Here is a 16,599-nt window from a genome sequence, read left to right as displayed (position 1 = left end):
TGGTTCAGTTTAGTGAATTCATTGATTTACTCATGACACATCCTCTGGTAACAGTGCAGGTTTTAGAACTTCGCTTTATATTCAACTGTGCTTAACTTGAGAGAGAGCAAATAAACTAGTCTTTCTCTGATTCGCTCCGTTAAAAATTAACACTATACAGTCTGTCGTGTGGAGGGAGTGAAAATACTGTCAGTGATGTAGAGCTGAAACGGAATAGCAAAATAATTGTATGACTTGCCTCATGTGCCCAGTCCTTTCCAAGCCTCTTTTTATTAAGAGTTGCTTCTTTTTCACTCAGCAGCCTCAAAATTCTCATTCAAACTCATGTTCACTGTGTGTGCGTTTATAGACAACAGGAAAAATAAGCCAGGTATTCAAACAGCTCTCGTTTATAAGAGCATAAGCGGTGAAGATCTCTATTCTCCTTCCACCAGCAGCCACCAGGCTGGAGAAAAGCTCTCAAAATAATCCAGAGGGTCAAAGGGATCTCTTGGGGAAGAGGCCCCTTTCCTCTGCCTGCCGTCTGGGCTGCGGGCTCCTTCCCCGTTCTTGCTAACGGCGGTGTCGTTCCACAGGAGATTCTCTGGTTCCTGAACCCGCAGGAAGGCGCAGCTCCGGGGAGCCGACCCGGGAGGGCGAGGCCGCAGGACATAAGCTTCTGCCCGGTCAGGCTAAACTAATGGCAGAAATCTGGATATACAGTGGAAAAACACATGGATTTGGAAGACCTCAGTGTACAGAGCTTGTGTTGATGCTGTTGCTCGAATAATTTGAAATAAGTACGGAGTGGCAATCCAGCGTGGATGATCCAAGACGCCAGAGCACGCTTGCTGTGCTCTTTTTTTCCCTCCGCTGCACCCTTCGACGGCAGCAGAGCAGCTCTCCGTGCAGCTTGCCTGCCGGACTGCCAGAAATGCGAAAGCTGCCAATTCAAAACACGTGTGGAATCGATTTTCGTGGATGCGTGGTCTGAAATGTCTGATAGATACAGATAAGGAGGTTATCGTTATGTTGTGTTACGAGATACACAGCGGAGGTATTTCTGAAACCATGTCCTTTAGAAACCAGGTGACTTCTTAAGCCACAGTGTCACCACTTAAAAGCTGCCCGTGCACATTAAATGAATTCCTTCCCTTGCTCTTAAGCTAATACTTAGTGGACACTGATAACAACCCTTGTATTTGATAGCCCACGGATGACGGAGATGCCCTGCTGGCATCGCTCCAGAGATGCGGAAGGCTGGCTGATGGCGGGGAGTGCACCGTGTCCGTGTGAATTAACTGGTGAGTGGATATCGAGGGCTGAAATACCTTACTGGGTCCAAAATGAAACATCCCGTGTGTGGGTATTTTGGCATATTCATTCTTCGAGCAGAATAGGACAATTTCACAGAAAATTTTCAACGTTTCTGTATTTTTTTTCAATTTTTCTTGCACAAAGCCAAAATTCACACACAATTACTCTCTGCATAGCTGTTTTTACCACATACGCATCAATATTTTTTTTTACTTGAGCTGTCCCTATGCACATGAAAGGAGAACACTGGTTGAAGCCTCCCTTTTAAAGAGCAGAATTTGAGGCTGGTTGGCTAGGACCCACTAGGAAATCCACAGAGACGACCCAAAGCCTGAAAAGTGGCGTTTTCATCGCTTGCGCCTCCGTCCACTTCCCGGCTCGTGACAAAAGCCTTGCTGGGCAGATCCAGAGTGCAAACACCGCTGGTGCTCTTGAGGTCGCTGACTCCTGTTCAAACCAAGGTTGTCGCGTAGCTCTGATCAGTTACTAACTCAGGCTAACGCTAGGTCTGTAGCGCGAAGGACCGTAGCAGGGAATTATTGCCTAAGGAAGACAAGGCCAAATGCATTAGCGCTGCTGCTCCGGGCCCGGCTTGTGTGTCCTGGCGGGGCGAAAAAAAAACCCCACTAGTGTATACTGACATGGTGGCTATCGTGTTTTGCCTTTTAGAGCCAATATTTCATTGTATGTCATTGTTCTAATTGGCTGCGATTTATTTTATTTTATTTTAGCTTGAAAAAGCATCGGATGGGAAGGATGCTTATAGCGAGGTGTGCTGTGAAAGGCAACGTGACGGTTGTTCCGAAAAAAAAGCATCACCTGTGCAATTGCTGTGTCAGGAACGAGCACGAAGGTTGGTCAGAATTTCCAGCAGAGGAAACTAATTACGGATAAGATATTAATATGGAGAAAAATCCCTGCAGTTTATTTGAAGTGATTACTTTTCCTCTTCAAGCATAACTTCAGCAGGGCTAACTAACTTTAATTGCAATTAGAGTGGTGAAGTACTGAAGTTTTGACCCTGCTATTAAAACCGTTGGCCAGAGAACGTCCATCAGCAATCAAGACCTCAGCTACACCTGAGCACTAATTGCTGCCACTGATATGACCTGCACTTTTTTTTTTAAACTTTTGGGGGCAGCTGGGCAGCTGTTTCCAATTATTTCATTGAAGCCAGCAGACCTGCTCTCATTTCCACCAGATAAAGGTCCAGCTCATTGTACTTTAATGCATCGAGGAAGGTTAAACGTTGCCGTGTGTGCGTGCTGTCTGCTTGCTGTTCCAAGCGGGTCGGTCGGAGCCTTTCGTGCCCTTAAGTTTCCGTGCAGGCTGGCACTTGCATCGGGGAACTTCTCCCTAAATCTGGAAGTTGGCCAGGAGCTACATGCCCATATGCACACACGCGCCCGAGGCTCGCAGCAGCTGCTTGATGACAACAATAACATCTTGTATCAGCTGCGAGAATAAGTCATGTGTTGGCTTTTTCATAGGATCCTGCTCTGTTATAATTCTCTTTGTTTCCAGGGGGATAACGGCATCTGACAGCTGCCTTTGTCAGGAGCAGACCTTTGCCAGGGGGTGCAGGCAGCGTTGATGATATGTACTCCTTAGGTCTGGTTTAGAGATGCAAAGTTTATTTTTGCCGTGGGAAGGTTTTCTGTGCCCTGTTAATGTGCAGGGTTTAGCCTTAGGGTGCGTACGCCAACATGTGCCTTAACCAGGTGACTCAGCCCGAATCGTTTGCTGATGGTCACATCCTAAACGTTACACTCAAACACAAAAAAAACCCCTCTTAAAATAGCAAATTCCAGCAGCAGCACAGCAAAGCTGGATTTGCTGCAAGACACCAGACAAACCCTCTTTTCTGGTTAAAGAGAAGTGAGGGGGGAGGCAGGTTTTCAGCAGGTGGGCAATCAGGGCTGAAAGCCCTGCAGCTGGATCCCCCCAGCCCTGCCCTGCTGGTCCTGCAGCTCGGCCCTGCGGTGGGACCTCTTTTGCTGAGCTGCTGAACTAATCCTGCCTCTTGTGAGAGGATTTGGTGGATGTCGTGTCACCTCGACAGGGGTAAGTTGTGTCTGTGGGATGCTTTCAGCCTTTGGGCTCTGAATACTGTGACAATAATTTAAATTGCTGTATGAGGACTTGGGTCTTGAGGCAGTGAAGACCCTATAAGTGTCCTACAGGTTTTGGAGGGGCTTTATCTGGGCTTGACATCTGATGCAGTCTTTGCTGAGAAGCTGATGTGGTGACAGCAGAAAAAGCCCCAAGACATTCATTGAACTCAAGTGTTGCTAAAATATTTGGGTGGTTTTGTACCGGCTGGGCTTTCCCGAGGGCTGGCTTTGCTGCGGGGACCGCACGGGTGCTGCTCAGCCCCAGAGCCTGCAGCCGATACACCAGAGTGGTGCCTTCACTCAGGAAAACCTGAAGTTGAAAAATCTTGAATCAAGTAATTTATTCATTTGAGTAGAACTTAAACGCTGAGGTGGGGTTGATGAGCTCAAGATAAACACGGTTATTTAGTTATTTTCCAGGACTGCTTTGTTTACCTGCAGGAGTTAGATATACTTCTCTTTTTGTGTTGTCCAGTGATCTTTGCTCCTTTTGATCCTTGTGTAGCAAGTGTGTTTTAAATTCAGAAGTACATAAAATTTCAAGAATATTGAAAAATAGAGGTTGGTAATGAATAGTAAGGTGAGAAGCCACAGAGGTGCAGCAGCAAAGTATGTTTGTGTAGAGGTGTGGAAAAGAAAATTCATGTGTGAGGGGAGGAGGCAGGATCATTGCTGACTTGGCGCTTTGGGGTCTGGGGCAGAGAGAAATCAGAAAAGTTTGGGATTTAGAGACAAAAGCGTAGACAATAACATCAGTAATTCTTACAGGCAGGAATCGGAGTAGGAACCAAAGGAAACCCAGGTATTTAACTCCATCCTGTTATTTATGAAAGTTGCCCAGAGCAACCCATGACTTTCAGCTCTGGGGATTTCCTTACCAGCCAGCATCCTCCTGGTCGTGCCCACGGTGTTAGGGTGATGGGACCCCCCCTCCTGCCCCTTCTCCTCCTGCTGCTCCTCAGTCCCCGCCACCAACGCAGAACGTGACTGTGGCCTTCCTAAAACGGCTCAGCAGAGTACCGCTTGTGCAGGCGAGACTCTCTTCCAGCATCTTGTCCCTTCCCAAGGGGATGTGTCCCATTTAATGACCCAAATATTCCACAGAAACGGGAAAGAGCGTGGGGCTGGCCCACCAGCGCCTGGGGTTTGATCTTTGCAGCCCTCCGAGGCCACTGCTCTTCTAGCTAATCTCGTTAAAGATGTGAGAGCCACACACCTATTGCTTTTGCCAGGGTTTTGGCTTTTTTTTTTTAACTAAACCCTCAATAATCACTGCCTATTTAGTTAGTTGTCCTGTTTGGAAAACTATTTATTAGGCACTGTGGTGTGGACCGTAGCCTTTCACTACAGACTGTGCCTGTTCAGCAAAGGTCTGTGACCAGCTCCTCCTTCTCCGTATGCGTGTCCTGTCCTCGTTTTTCTGGAGAGACATATATATATATATAGAGGCATGGCATGTACTGTATATAAATACGTATGGGACTTACGGACAGATGGATAGTAGCATGCCTGCCTGGCTCTTGCACAAGTTGAGATTTTACCTGTATGCAGAGTCAGAGACTGAAAATCTGTCTTTGAGCGTCAGAATCCTTTGTAAAGGAGGATTTTCACAAACATTTTCACAAAAAAGATGAGGTTAACCGGTGTGCCCCATGGGCAAGCGTAGGATATTTCCTCTCTCTGCCAGCCTTTTGTTATCGTTCGGGTTTTCTGCTGGGTCTGACGCTGGAAAATTGCTGCAGGCTCACTGAATGATGGAAGGGGCCTTGGGAGGCCGTCCGGTCCCACCCCTGCTCCCCACAGGGCCGGCTAGGAAATCTGGGAGTCCAAAAAGACACTGAAATGTCGATGAGCGAAATGTCAATAAAATTAACCCCTTCCACCCCTGCTCCTGCCTACCCACTGAAAAAAATTGTTTCTGAAAACCTGTTGAAAGTATCCCAATGAAAATTAAATTGAAAAAGCATTGACCAGCTCTATCATTCCCAAATTTTTACTGTAAGGACTGTTGTTTTCTGCTACACACTAATGCCCACAGCGAGGATAAGAAAGAGCTGGGGTTTTTTTTCTCTCTTGACAAGTATCCTACCGTTGTCCATTAAGGAAAGAAACTGTGATCTTACCTGGACTAAAGCCAAAGGCTGGTGGTGCAGCTTTGAGCCTGGCACTCAAACCTAAAATCTACATAAAAACCTGGACTAAATAATAGTTGCAAACTGATGGTGGCTTTTATCTTCCATGAGCTGCTGCGGTGCCTTTAAAATAGGAGCCCTTCACCTTGGCAATGGCAAGCCTTGCTTTAATTTTTTTCAGTAAGGCTGCTATTTCAGGAGCTGCACAAACACAAAAGCTCTCGTCGGTATGGAGGCTGACAAGGGAAACCTCACAGGATTACCAGACTGAAATTTCATGCAGCTGGGTGTTATGCCTCACCAAGAAAGTAATCTCTACTGCTAAAATTGCAGCATCTGGCAGATTGGAAAAGCTTTAAGAAAAGCAAATGTAGTCTGAGGACTGGAAGGGGTTTGTTTCTAAAAGAGAGACAGCGAGATCCCATAGTGACTAAGTGATGACTGGTAGGAAATGTTGGGAAATTAACTTCTTGGAATAGATTTCCCCTGGAGAAAACTCAACATTTTGGTCAGTGGGATGTTTTCAGGTGGCAATCCATCATTTTGGTTGTGAAAAAGCCGTGTATGGGCACACGTGTTGCACCCTACCTTGTCCTTAGGCTGATAAGACATTAGCTGAGCATGAAGAGTAAGAAATACCCATCCCAGGAGGTCAGCTACAGGGTCAGCAAAACCAACCCTGCCTTCTCTTGCCCGTGACACCCGCCACGGGCTTTAGGTGCAGCTTTTACTTGGCTGTCCAGACACAGCGCTGCATGGCACACAGCCTCACAGCACAGGGATTATTTACATTTTTACAGGAAAAACCTGAGCAAAATACCTACCTACTTAAAATACTTTCCTTCCAGCACCAGGAAGGACTTGGCTGGCAGCCCCTTGCCACCGTCCCAAATCAAGGCTTTTTGGGTAGGAGGGTGGGGTTAGTTGTTTCTAACACACATGAACTGACAAGTTGAAGTTCAGCCTGTCTTCAGTAGAGCTTGATAAGAACACTTGTAGCATAACTAAGACCTATTTGAATTTTACAGTGGAGAACAGTGAAATGTTTACAAACGTCAGTAAAGCTGGCTCTTTCAGATTGCTTCTCTCAGCATATGAAAACTTACTCTGTGAGGGTTTTTGACAGCTTGGTATCACTTTCCTTGTTTTTCCAGTATCGTCAACCCTATGTTGGATTTGTTTGCATTTATTGTGGATAGACTCTGTCATGTTGAAGACATCCATCCTGCTATTTTTAGCCTAAGACTTGCAAGGTTGAGCTCCGTGTGATGAAATGTGTAAACGTTACGTGTCTGAAACCTGATGAAATCTTACAAAAGGGATAGGAAGCCTTAAACCCCATAGATACATACAAGTTGACATAGATATATTTAAAATGCTTTCAAATATATAATGTCAGTGCTAAAGGAATGAAGTTATGAGATCAGCCTGGGAGATGGATGGCTGATGGTTGGCCAAGGAGGAATCTAAGTGGACTTTGGGATTAATGTCAAGGGGAATCCCACCCAGAGAGGAGCAAAGAGAAATTGGTACAAGAACTGAGCAAATGATCTAATGAGGTTGGCATTGTAAAGCATATATGAGCAAGATGCATGTCAAAATGGGCTTCCGATTTTTCTTGCATCTGGAATTGTAATGCTGCGGGATGTACAAGGACTATGATTCAGACGGTTGGTTCTCATCTTGTTTTTTTTAATTCTGAACTGATGTCACTTCGGGCATTGCCATTTCTGAGGTTTGCACCTTCAGAACATGAGAGTTAACTTACACTTGCCATTGATTCCGTAATATACATATTTTAAGTACATTTTTCCATTTCCTTTCCCACTAGCTACATATAGGTATTTACCTGAATCAGACTTCAACTTGTTGGCAGTTTCTTGGTGGAAGGAGCATGTCATGATGCATCCGTGACTGGGAATATATGAGGACCTCCAGGCATTAGTGGGACCCTTGGGGCATAACCTTTGCTGGTTGCTTGAGCCTCTTTGGGGGGTGGGGGGGTGGTAAAAATGCTCTCAAGAGCTTTGCCCTGCCAGTTAGTCCAAACTGATTTTTGTGGGACTGTGCTGGATTTTGGCTGGCAAATGGAGACGAGGTTCTGGGTCTCAAAAAAAGTGTTGTTAGGAATTACAGTGACTGCAAACAGGAGGTTCAGCATCGCTGTGGCTGCCTTGCTGCTGGATGGGTTTTGCATAAACTGGGTTGCTGAAAGCTACGCCGGGCTGCTTGATGATTTGCCCAAGAAAGCAGGCAAAGGCTGTGTCTAGTGGTGTTTAAGGGGAGGAAAAGAGCTATGCAATCAAGATGAATTGTCTTCACTGAAAATGAATTCAACTGTTTTGCAGAAATGAAAGCAAAGCATTTGCTAACTAACATCTGCCTTCAGCTCACTGTGCTGTAATGCAGAAAATCAGTCATTCAGCAGCGAGCTAGAGAAGTGCTGCAAGGCTGCGTGCCCTGGGGTGATCCTGTTCCTGACCTTGAGCAGGGACTGGTGTTTCCAGAGGCACCTGTTTGAAACGGGATAACAGAGATGTGTTTGTAAGCCAAAGGTGCACCAAACACCGAACCACCGAGAGAAACCTATTTTAGGACTAAGGGGAAGTTCAGGAGCTGGAAGTCCATGTACTGTAGTTAACTGTGCTACTGTAAATTGCATTAGGACCTGGCCAGGCTGGGTCGATGGGCCAGGGCCAGCTGTATGGGGGTCAACAAGGCTCAGGGCCGGGTCCTGCACTTGGGGCACAACAACCCCAGGCACCGCTGCAGGCGTGGGGAGGAGCGGCTGGGAGCTGCCCGGTGGGAAAGGACCTGGGGGTGTTGGTCAACAGCTGCCTGAACACAAGCCAGCAGTGTGCCCAGGTGGCCAAGAGGGCCAATGGCATCCTGGCTTGTGTCAGGAACAGTGTGGCCAGCAGGAGCAGGGAGGTGATGGTGCCCCTGTGCTGGGCACTGGTGAGGCCGCCCCTCGAATGCTGTGCTCAGCGCTGGGCCCCTCACCCCAAGGCGGCCATGGAGGGGCTGGAGCGTGGCCAGAGCAGGGCAGCGAGGCTGGGGCAGGGGCTGGAGCCCAAGGCTGGGGAGGAGCGGCTGAGGGAGCTGGGGGGGCTCAGCCTGGAGAAGAGGAGGCTGAGGGGAGCCCTCATCGCTCTCTGCAGCTGCCTGAAAGGAGGCTGGAGCCGGGGGGGTCGGTCTCTTCTCCCCAGGAACAAGCGATGGGATGAGAGGGAACGGCCTCAAGCTGCGCCAGGGCAGGTTTGGGTTGGATATTAGGAAAAATTTCTTCACGGAAAGGGCTGTCAGGCCCTGGCCCAGGCTGCCCAGGGCAGGGGCTGAGTCCCCATCCCTGGAGGGATTTAAAAGCCGGGTAGATGTGGTGCTTAGGGACATGGTTTAGTGGTGGGCTTGGCAGTGCTGGGTTAACGGTTGGACTCGATGATCTTAAGGGTCTTTTCCAACCTTAACGATTCTATGATTTATTCAACTTAAGGATGTGGGATTTGGGGCTGTGCAGAAACACTGTGGGCTGCCTCCAGCTTCACGTTATCCACAAATAACTTAGCCTGAAACCTTTCACTAGCTACATGAAGTTGTTTACATCCAAGTAATTGTTGGTTTCAGGAGTGGAAATTAGAAATAACTGCATGAAAAGCTCCAGAACACGCTGGGACTAAATTAGTGTGACAGCACAATTACGGAAAAGGTAAAGCTTTCCCAGAGCAGGCGAGGGAAGGAAGATTCAGGGGTCACAAATTAAACAGGAACCTCCTCAGACTTAGTTTATTCAGTACCCAATATAAAGCAGTTTGTAACAAATAACCATGGGAGTTCAACAGGAGGAAACTGTGGGGAAGATTTATTAACTACAGGTGGAGTAAAAACAAAATGCTCTGAATACAGCTCAGCTCTTTTTTTTGCTAACAGGACATCAGAGGAAGGAAAAGGGGACAGGGAAGCAGCCTGCAGTGTCCCAGCGCAGGGGGTGGCACCGTACCAAAGCACAGGGCTGGTGACAGCAGTTGTACATTGTTATCAGACACCTCATGTCATCTGAATATTTAAAACATTTATTTGTACAAATGTACAGCATTTACAGGAGTTAAAAAATTAGACATTTAAAAGCAATATCACATATACAGAGCCTAAAAATAAATACAGTGCAGCTCAGAATTTATGTGCTTAAATAAAAACCCCCAACAGCTCCGCGGGCAGCCCGGGCACACGGACCTGCTGGTACAGGGAGGATCCTGTGCGGGTTCCCCGCTTGCTCTCAGTCACCTTAATTTGCTCTTTTAAGCTTCATGTCCATAATCCTCGTAGCAGAGCCGGAGGTAGCAGCTCAGCTGGACAGCGCTCGGGTCCCTTGGGAAGAGCACAACTGTGGCACACCAGAGGGGGCGAGGGACCAGCACAGCACAAGAACCGGGACTTTCTCCTCCTGCAGCAAAGTCACGGTCAGAGCAAAGCTGGTGATGTGCTTAGGAGTGGCTCCTGCTCAGGTATTTGCAAAGCACTGGTCTTGGCATAACGGCGTGGCTGGCAGCTGGGTACCCCAGGTGGGATGTAGTATTTAAGCCACTTTTCCTAGGCTCGTCCATCATGTGCCTGAGCTGAGACAATTTAACCATCCACCTCAGCCCCTAAAATACCACTTCTTCCTCCACTGACTACAAAGGGATTAGAAGTAACTATCTTGGCTTAATACCTCTGCAATGCCGATAACTAAATTTGATCGGTGGCATCCCAGTCTTTGTGGGTAGAGAGCGCTACCAGGTCCCCAAAAAGGTCTCTGGTCTGGTGCAGGTCCACCTGAACACAGTATGAAGATCCTGTCTGTTAGTGCACACGACGAGCCAGCTAGCGCTGGAGCCCCCGTCGTCTCACTGCAGGCACCACACCTTTCATGTGGCGGTAGTGGTCCTAAAAGTGCAACACCTTACGAAGAAATGCAGCCATTCCTGCAGCTCAGCCCAGGCAGTTACACATATCTACCTCAGAGTTACTGTACCACAGGTTAGGCTTGGTGAGTTCTGTTAATTAACAAGGAAACTGCAAAATATATGGAAAATAGAGGGAGATGACATACAGAGAAGCCAGAAGACGCAGGCAGAACCTGACTGTAAGCTATTGTCCAAGGCAGTCAGCTCAGGTCAGGAGGTAACTTCTGCTTCTTGCTGCTGGTTAGGTATCTTATTGACTGACTCCTAAATGCACGTGTTTAGCAAGGCCCAAAATAAAAATATGAACCCTTAAAGCGTCCAGCTGAGCTGCCACCACCAGCACGTGAGCCCTGAGGCGGCAGGGAGCTCCGCACGAGGTGCTACTGCTGGCCACGGGCAATATGGCCCGAGCCACGAGCCCACCTCAGCTGAACAGGTAAGCAAGACGTTCCCGAGCGTTCCCAGATTCCCATGCTTCCACATCATGCTGGCTTTCCAACATGTTCTCAAAGCACGTGTCCTGGATCTGGCCCTGCTCCTACACAACAGGGCTGCCAAAATGCTCGGCCAATGTTTAACCCCTGCTCCAGGAGAGCAGCTGAGCGAGGTCCTTCCAGACTTAAACTCTTCCTTTTTGGAGGATAATAATATAATAATAAATAAATATTTAAATTGTTGAGGGAGAAGTCATAACACCCTCCACCTCATTCTCCCCCAACCCCTCCAGAGTAAGTGCCTGTGAATCAGCACTGGGCTTTGTCTGCTCAAGAAAGCTTGCAGAGAAGGGCAACAGGCTTTATAAAGACTGCAGGGTGGATTTTTTCGGGGTCTCCAGAGATACACCTAACTTGCATAAAATAGCAGATTGCAACTACCCTCTTAATACTAGCAACCTGTGAGCAAGTCACAGGAGAGCTGAAAGGACATCAAAATGCAAGGCGTGGCTGCGAGTGAGGTCAGCCAGCCTTCCCCCAAAAAGGTTAGTCTTATATAAAATGTTAAAAAAAGGAAAGAAACAGTGTTCAAAGTTCAGTTTTCACAATGTAGTATATATACATTTTAAAAAAACATCACTCAGCAAACACACCGAGGCTTCCAGAGTGCTTTTCTTCCCCAGAGAAATCACCTGAAACTAAATCGGGAGCGCTGCTCTCGGTTCTCCTCCTCCTTTGCCTCCAACAAAACTCCCCGGAGTGCAAGCAGGGTTCACTCCAAAAGCCACAGAACTCAAGACAGCACCCTGCATGCGCAGGTCTGCAGTTTTCCAGCTGTTAATGGTATCCAACACAGATGCTGCTCGATGAGGGCTTGCTGGTACCCTCCAGGAGCCCTTTCAAAGCGCTGAAGGTGTTTACAAACCATTGGGATTCCAGCATTGGCTTCCTTCATCTGCCTTTAACTCACCAAAGGATACCACCTCGGAGCATAAGCGCACTGTAACTTGATAAAGCACAAGTTACCCTGGAGCACGACTAGCCACAAATTAACTCATAAAAGAACAATTTATGATTATAGTGGTTTTTTTTTAAAAAAAACAAAACAAAACAAAAACCAAGAAAACGAACAACCAAACAAAAAATTAATTACAAAAAAGTTTGGTTTAACTTCAAAACAAGTCCATGGACACCCTGCTTTTATCACTGACCCTGCAAAACAAAGCTGATGATTCTTTTTCAGTAGTGATGCAAAACATTATATATATATATATTTACGATAAATTATATATTACAGGCTTACCCACTCGCAAAACTATCATTTTCCCTGGCAATATCAGTATTAAGAATCTTCTAAACACTTTAGATCCTACTCAACATACAAAAATAAATATTGCATACATGATTTCTGAGCAAAACAAGCAACGCGGGTCACCAAAATACAGCTGTAGCTAGTAATAGTCCATACTCCATAGTGGGAGTGCATTAAATAAAATAACAGAAGCTATTCAGGATCAAGTCTCTCTCATGCTGTAGGACTGGGTGCCAAAACATGAGAACACGTAAAGCCCCAAAACCCGGCTCGGCAGGCACCAGCATCTCAACCTGGACACCCATGAGCTCTCCATGCGCCTTCCTCCTCTCAAGAGAGGGTCATGGACCGCACAGCCACCTCCCCCTCTAATACACTTCAACAACAGAGCTTTTAGAGGTTTTCTGGTTCGGTTTATAAACCAAAGTGATCTTCTGCATGTCCCAGTGTGTGTTGCTACGGGGGTGGCTCTTCATGCTGCTGGTGGGCAACCTCAGAGGAAGCATCTATGTGCGATGCTGGCCTGATCCAAGCTGCTGCTGCTCCCTTGACCTCATCCCTTCCAGCTACTGCTGCCTTGCTGCAAAACCCTGCCCTCCCCGAGAGGAGCGGGAGATGTGGGGAGACTGCAAAGACATACTGACTGTCTATTATTTACCCTATGTTCTCGAAACAGGTTAACGAGGCACCGGAGTTAGTGCTCTGACAAATTAGAACATGAAAGTTTCAAATAAGTAAGTGATGATACGAGCAGCTCGCAGCAATAGAGTAGTTTTAAATAATGTTTCTTCATGGAGAAAAGACAGACATTAAGAAAAGCATATGCATCAGTCTCAGCCATGGGTTCGGGCAATATTTTGCATGAGTTTCTTCAGAAACCAGTAGAGAAACACGTGATGGTTTTACCCCCTTCAAATGCGTCTACATCCCAGGCTCACCAGTTCATCATTAACAAGCAATCAGGAGGAAAACCAGTCTTTCAAAGACAACTCCCAAGCGCAGGCTCCGCAGGGAGAGGTTGAACGTTCATGCAGATGTTCTCACCCAGCTCAGCTGTCCGGACCTGCCACGCGCGGCAGCGTGACCCAATGCTGTGACATCAACCCCAACCAGAGACACGCCGTTGTCAGCAGGGCGGGATGTGAAAGTCTCTGTGTTTTGTTGAGGGGGGAGAGGGTTGTGAATACGGCGTCTGTTGTGTTCCTCGGTAGCGGCAAGTTGCAGATGCTTCCTTCGCAGCAGGAGGTGCAGATCTGAAAGCAACCGGGTTCTAACTTGGTTATTTGAAAAAAACCACTGCCATTGAGTAAAGATGTAGGGGAAATAATATGACATTTGCAAAAGAGCACAGGGGCCAGTCTGATTTTTCCCCCCTTCCCCCCCCCCTTTTTTTCCTTTGTTTTTTTTGCCCCTCATTTTTTTAAATCCATCTACATGGAGAACAACTTCACCTGTACAGGAACAGTACGTTGGTTGGTGCAAGGAGGACATATCCATTTTGAAGAGGTTGTTTTCTACCCCAAAAAAGTAAACTGATGAAAACCAATGCTGTTCGGTTGCAGTAGAGCTCACAAGCCAGAACTCAAAGAAATCAGTATTTATTCATCTAGGGGGTTTTTGTTGCCTATTACCTAGCGTGCAGGCACCGGAGTGATAGACAATTCCCATGTCAGCCCATACGGACATGCAGCTCTGCCTTCTCAGGGCTGGGAAGGGCCAGTTCCCTGCCAGGGCACAGAGATTTAGAGCAGCCAGACTAACGCACCCGAGGCCAAGAGAGCATAAAATTATGTGCAAATCAGAGATGGGGCTGCAGGGTGCCTGGCGGCTCAGAAGGCTCTTCTATTTTAACCTGTTGGAGAAGTTCAAAAAGGTGAACTGTTGACCTTCAGACAAATCTATAATAAATAACTGTTTGATTCAGATATAAATCGTCTGCTCCGAAGGTTTTGGGGCTTTCCCCTACCCGTTTCGGTAAGAAAACCATGAGGTGGTCAGTGAGCATCCGTCACAGAGTGGAGGGGAGCAAACACGGTGCAGTACTGCAGGCAAAGCACTCAGCCAGAAGGGAGCGGTTGCTCCCCTGAGCTGCTGGCAGGAGAGTTATTTGAAGAGATTATTCTTTTGTTCTGGGAGACTTTATTCCTTTGTAACAAAAGGAAATGAGCTGGGGCTCGTTAAGAAGCAAAATTTCATTTTTGACGATGCTGATTTACCCACTGAACCAGTCAGACTTCTGGTGGAGGCCAGAACGATTCTGCTCAGTTTTCATATGAGAAAAAGGCAATTTTTGTCCTTTACCTTGTATTCTTCATGCTTTACATAGGTGCATCCCGTGGACAGACAGTCCTCTAATGGTACACAGCGTTTGGTGACGGATACGCTTTCTCCAGTAACTTTCATCATGTGTTGGCTAAAGCAGTATCTCGTACCTAGAAAGACAGAAAAATGTGTTTACCTGTCAAATTCAAGTTTTGTGATAGTCTACAGATAGGAAGAAATAGGAAAGAAGTCTTAGATTTTTTTTTCCAGATCTTGGGATTTTTAAAAAACAGAATTTTGATGTATTTATTGCAATAGATAAATGTCACTAAATACACACACCCACACCCCAAGCTCTGGTGCAAACCCGAGGTCTCAAAGCACTCTGGAACACGGAGATTTGTTTCCAATAGTTTGTTTTATCTACAGATAAAGAAACATACATTGACTAAGTTACAGAGGGAAGTTCAGATAAACAGCCCAAATCTTGTGCACTCTTAGTTTTATATGAATTGTCTTTACGAAAACATTCACAATACCTGTTTATGTCTGAAGCTAATGTACTTTCATTTGTATAGGTTTAATTTATTTTTTTCTAGCTCCATGTACAACCATTAATTCTGTAGAACTAAAAGCATTACACATCGGAGACACCTTTCCCTATATCCTATCGGCTCACGCAAGCTGTCCTCGCTGCTCACGCTCTGATCCCGGCTCTCCCACGGCTCCTGCATAGCCCAGAGAAGATCCTTCACCCTCTCTGTCCCTCAGTTTTATCATCTATAAAATAATGCCAAAAGACTGACAGAAAAGGTGGGAGGATTTTTTGTATTTCTCAGTTTCCCAGTCTTTGGAAAAGGCACCATGAAATGGACTGTCCCCGGTATTCCCATCACATCTTCTGCACGCTTCTCCTGTGGGATGATCCCTTGTCCCCAAGGGAGACCATCCTCCTCCTCCTCCTCCTTTTTAAAGCTACTCCTCTGGTGACACTTGCAAAACACACAGAAAATTCAAAGCAGGATGACTGACAAACGCTGTGCTTAATAGAATCATAGAATCATAGAATTGTTAAGGTTGGAAAAGACCCTTAAGATCATTGAGTCCAACTGTTAACCCAGCACTGCCAAGCCCACCACTAAACCATGTCCTCGAGCACCATGTCTCCCTGGCTTTTAAATACCCCCAGGGATGGGGACTCAGCCCCTGCCCTGGGCAGCCTGGGCCAGGGCCTGACAGCCCTTTCCGTGAAGAAATTTTTCCTAATATCCAACCCAAACCTGCCCTGGCGCAGCTTGAGGCCGTTCCCTCTCGTCCCATCGCTTGTTCCTGGGGAGAAGAGACCAAACCCCCCGGCTCCAGCCTCCTTTCAGGCAGCTGCAGAGAGCGATGAGGGCTCCCCTCAGCCTCCTCTTCTCCAGGCTGAGCCCCCCCAGCTCCCCCAGCCGCTCCTCCCCAGCCTTGGGCTCCAGCCCCTGCCCCAGCCTCGCTGCCCTGCTCTGGCCACGCTCCAGCCCCTCCATGGCCGCCTTGGGGTGAGGGGCCCAGCGCTGAGCACAGCATTCGAGGGGCGGCCTCACCAGTGCCCAGCACAGGGGCACCATCACCTCCCTGCTCCTGCTGGCCACACTGTTCCTGACACAAGCCAGGATGCCGTTGGCCCTCTTGGCCACCTGGGCACACTGCTGGCTTGTGTTCAGGCAGCTGTTGACCAACACCCCCAGGCCCTTTCCCACCGGGCAGCTCCCGGCCGCTCCTCCCCACGCCTGCAGCGGTGCCTGGGGTTGGTGTGCCCCAAGTGCAGGACCCGGCCCTGAGCTTTGTTGAATCTCATACAGTTGGCTCTGGCCCAACAATCCAACCAGATCCAGCAGATTGACACTTCCACCCAAGTCAGCGTCATGGTCCCTGGTTATCCTCAGGGATAGAGAAATTTGGGTTTATTTCATGCTTTAGTCATCAGAGGGAAGTTGAAGGTGCTGTTCCCCTTCCTAGCACTCCAAGATGAAAACACCAGATTTTCAACACAGGAAGCATGACATTACATACTACTTCTCTAAATTATACCTTGCTTCTTATTTATCAACCTTATTGTTAATAAAATTG

General features: G+C 47.4%; 1 protein-coding gene across 3 annotated transcripts in view; it reads right to left on the bottom strand.

Moving 5' to 3' along the window:
* Positions 1-9,591: 9,591 nt before the first annotated feature.
* Positions 9,592-16,599, bottom strand: part of LYPD6 (LY6/PLAUR domain containing 6) — a 40,041-nt gene continuing 33,033 nt past the window's right edge. For all 3 annotated transcript variants that reach the window (XM_087731099.1, XM_087731100.1, XM_087731101.1), the window contains exons 4-5: positions 14,533-14,663; positions 9,592-13,484 (exon numbers count right to left, since the gene is read on the bottom strand). In XM_087731099.1, the coding sequence (XP_087587225.1) occupies positions 13,281-13,484; positions 14,533-14,663 (335 nt within the window). In that variant the 3' untranslated portion in view covers positions 9,592-13,280. The remainder of the gene's footprint in view (positions 13,485-14,532; positions 14,664-16,599) is intronic.

The sequence above is a fragment of the Nipponia nippon genome, unplaced genomic scaffold (genome assembly GCF_047370975.1).
Source record: "Nipponia nippon isolate SJK-2023a ecotype South Korea unplaced genomic scaffold, ASM4737097v1 scaffold_5, whole genome shotgun sequence".
Lineage (NCBI taxonomy): Eukaryota > Metazoa > Chordata > Aves > Pelecaniformes > Threskiornithidae > Nipponia > Nipponia nippon.
The sequence above is the reverse complement of the archived record's forward strand: the minus strand, read 5'-3'. Positions and strand labels throughout refer to the sequence as shown.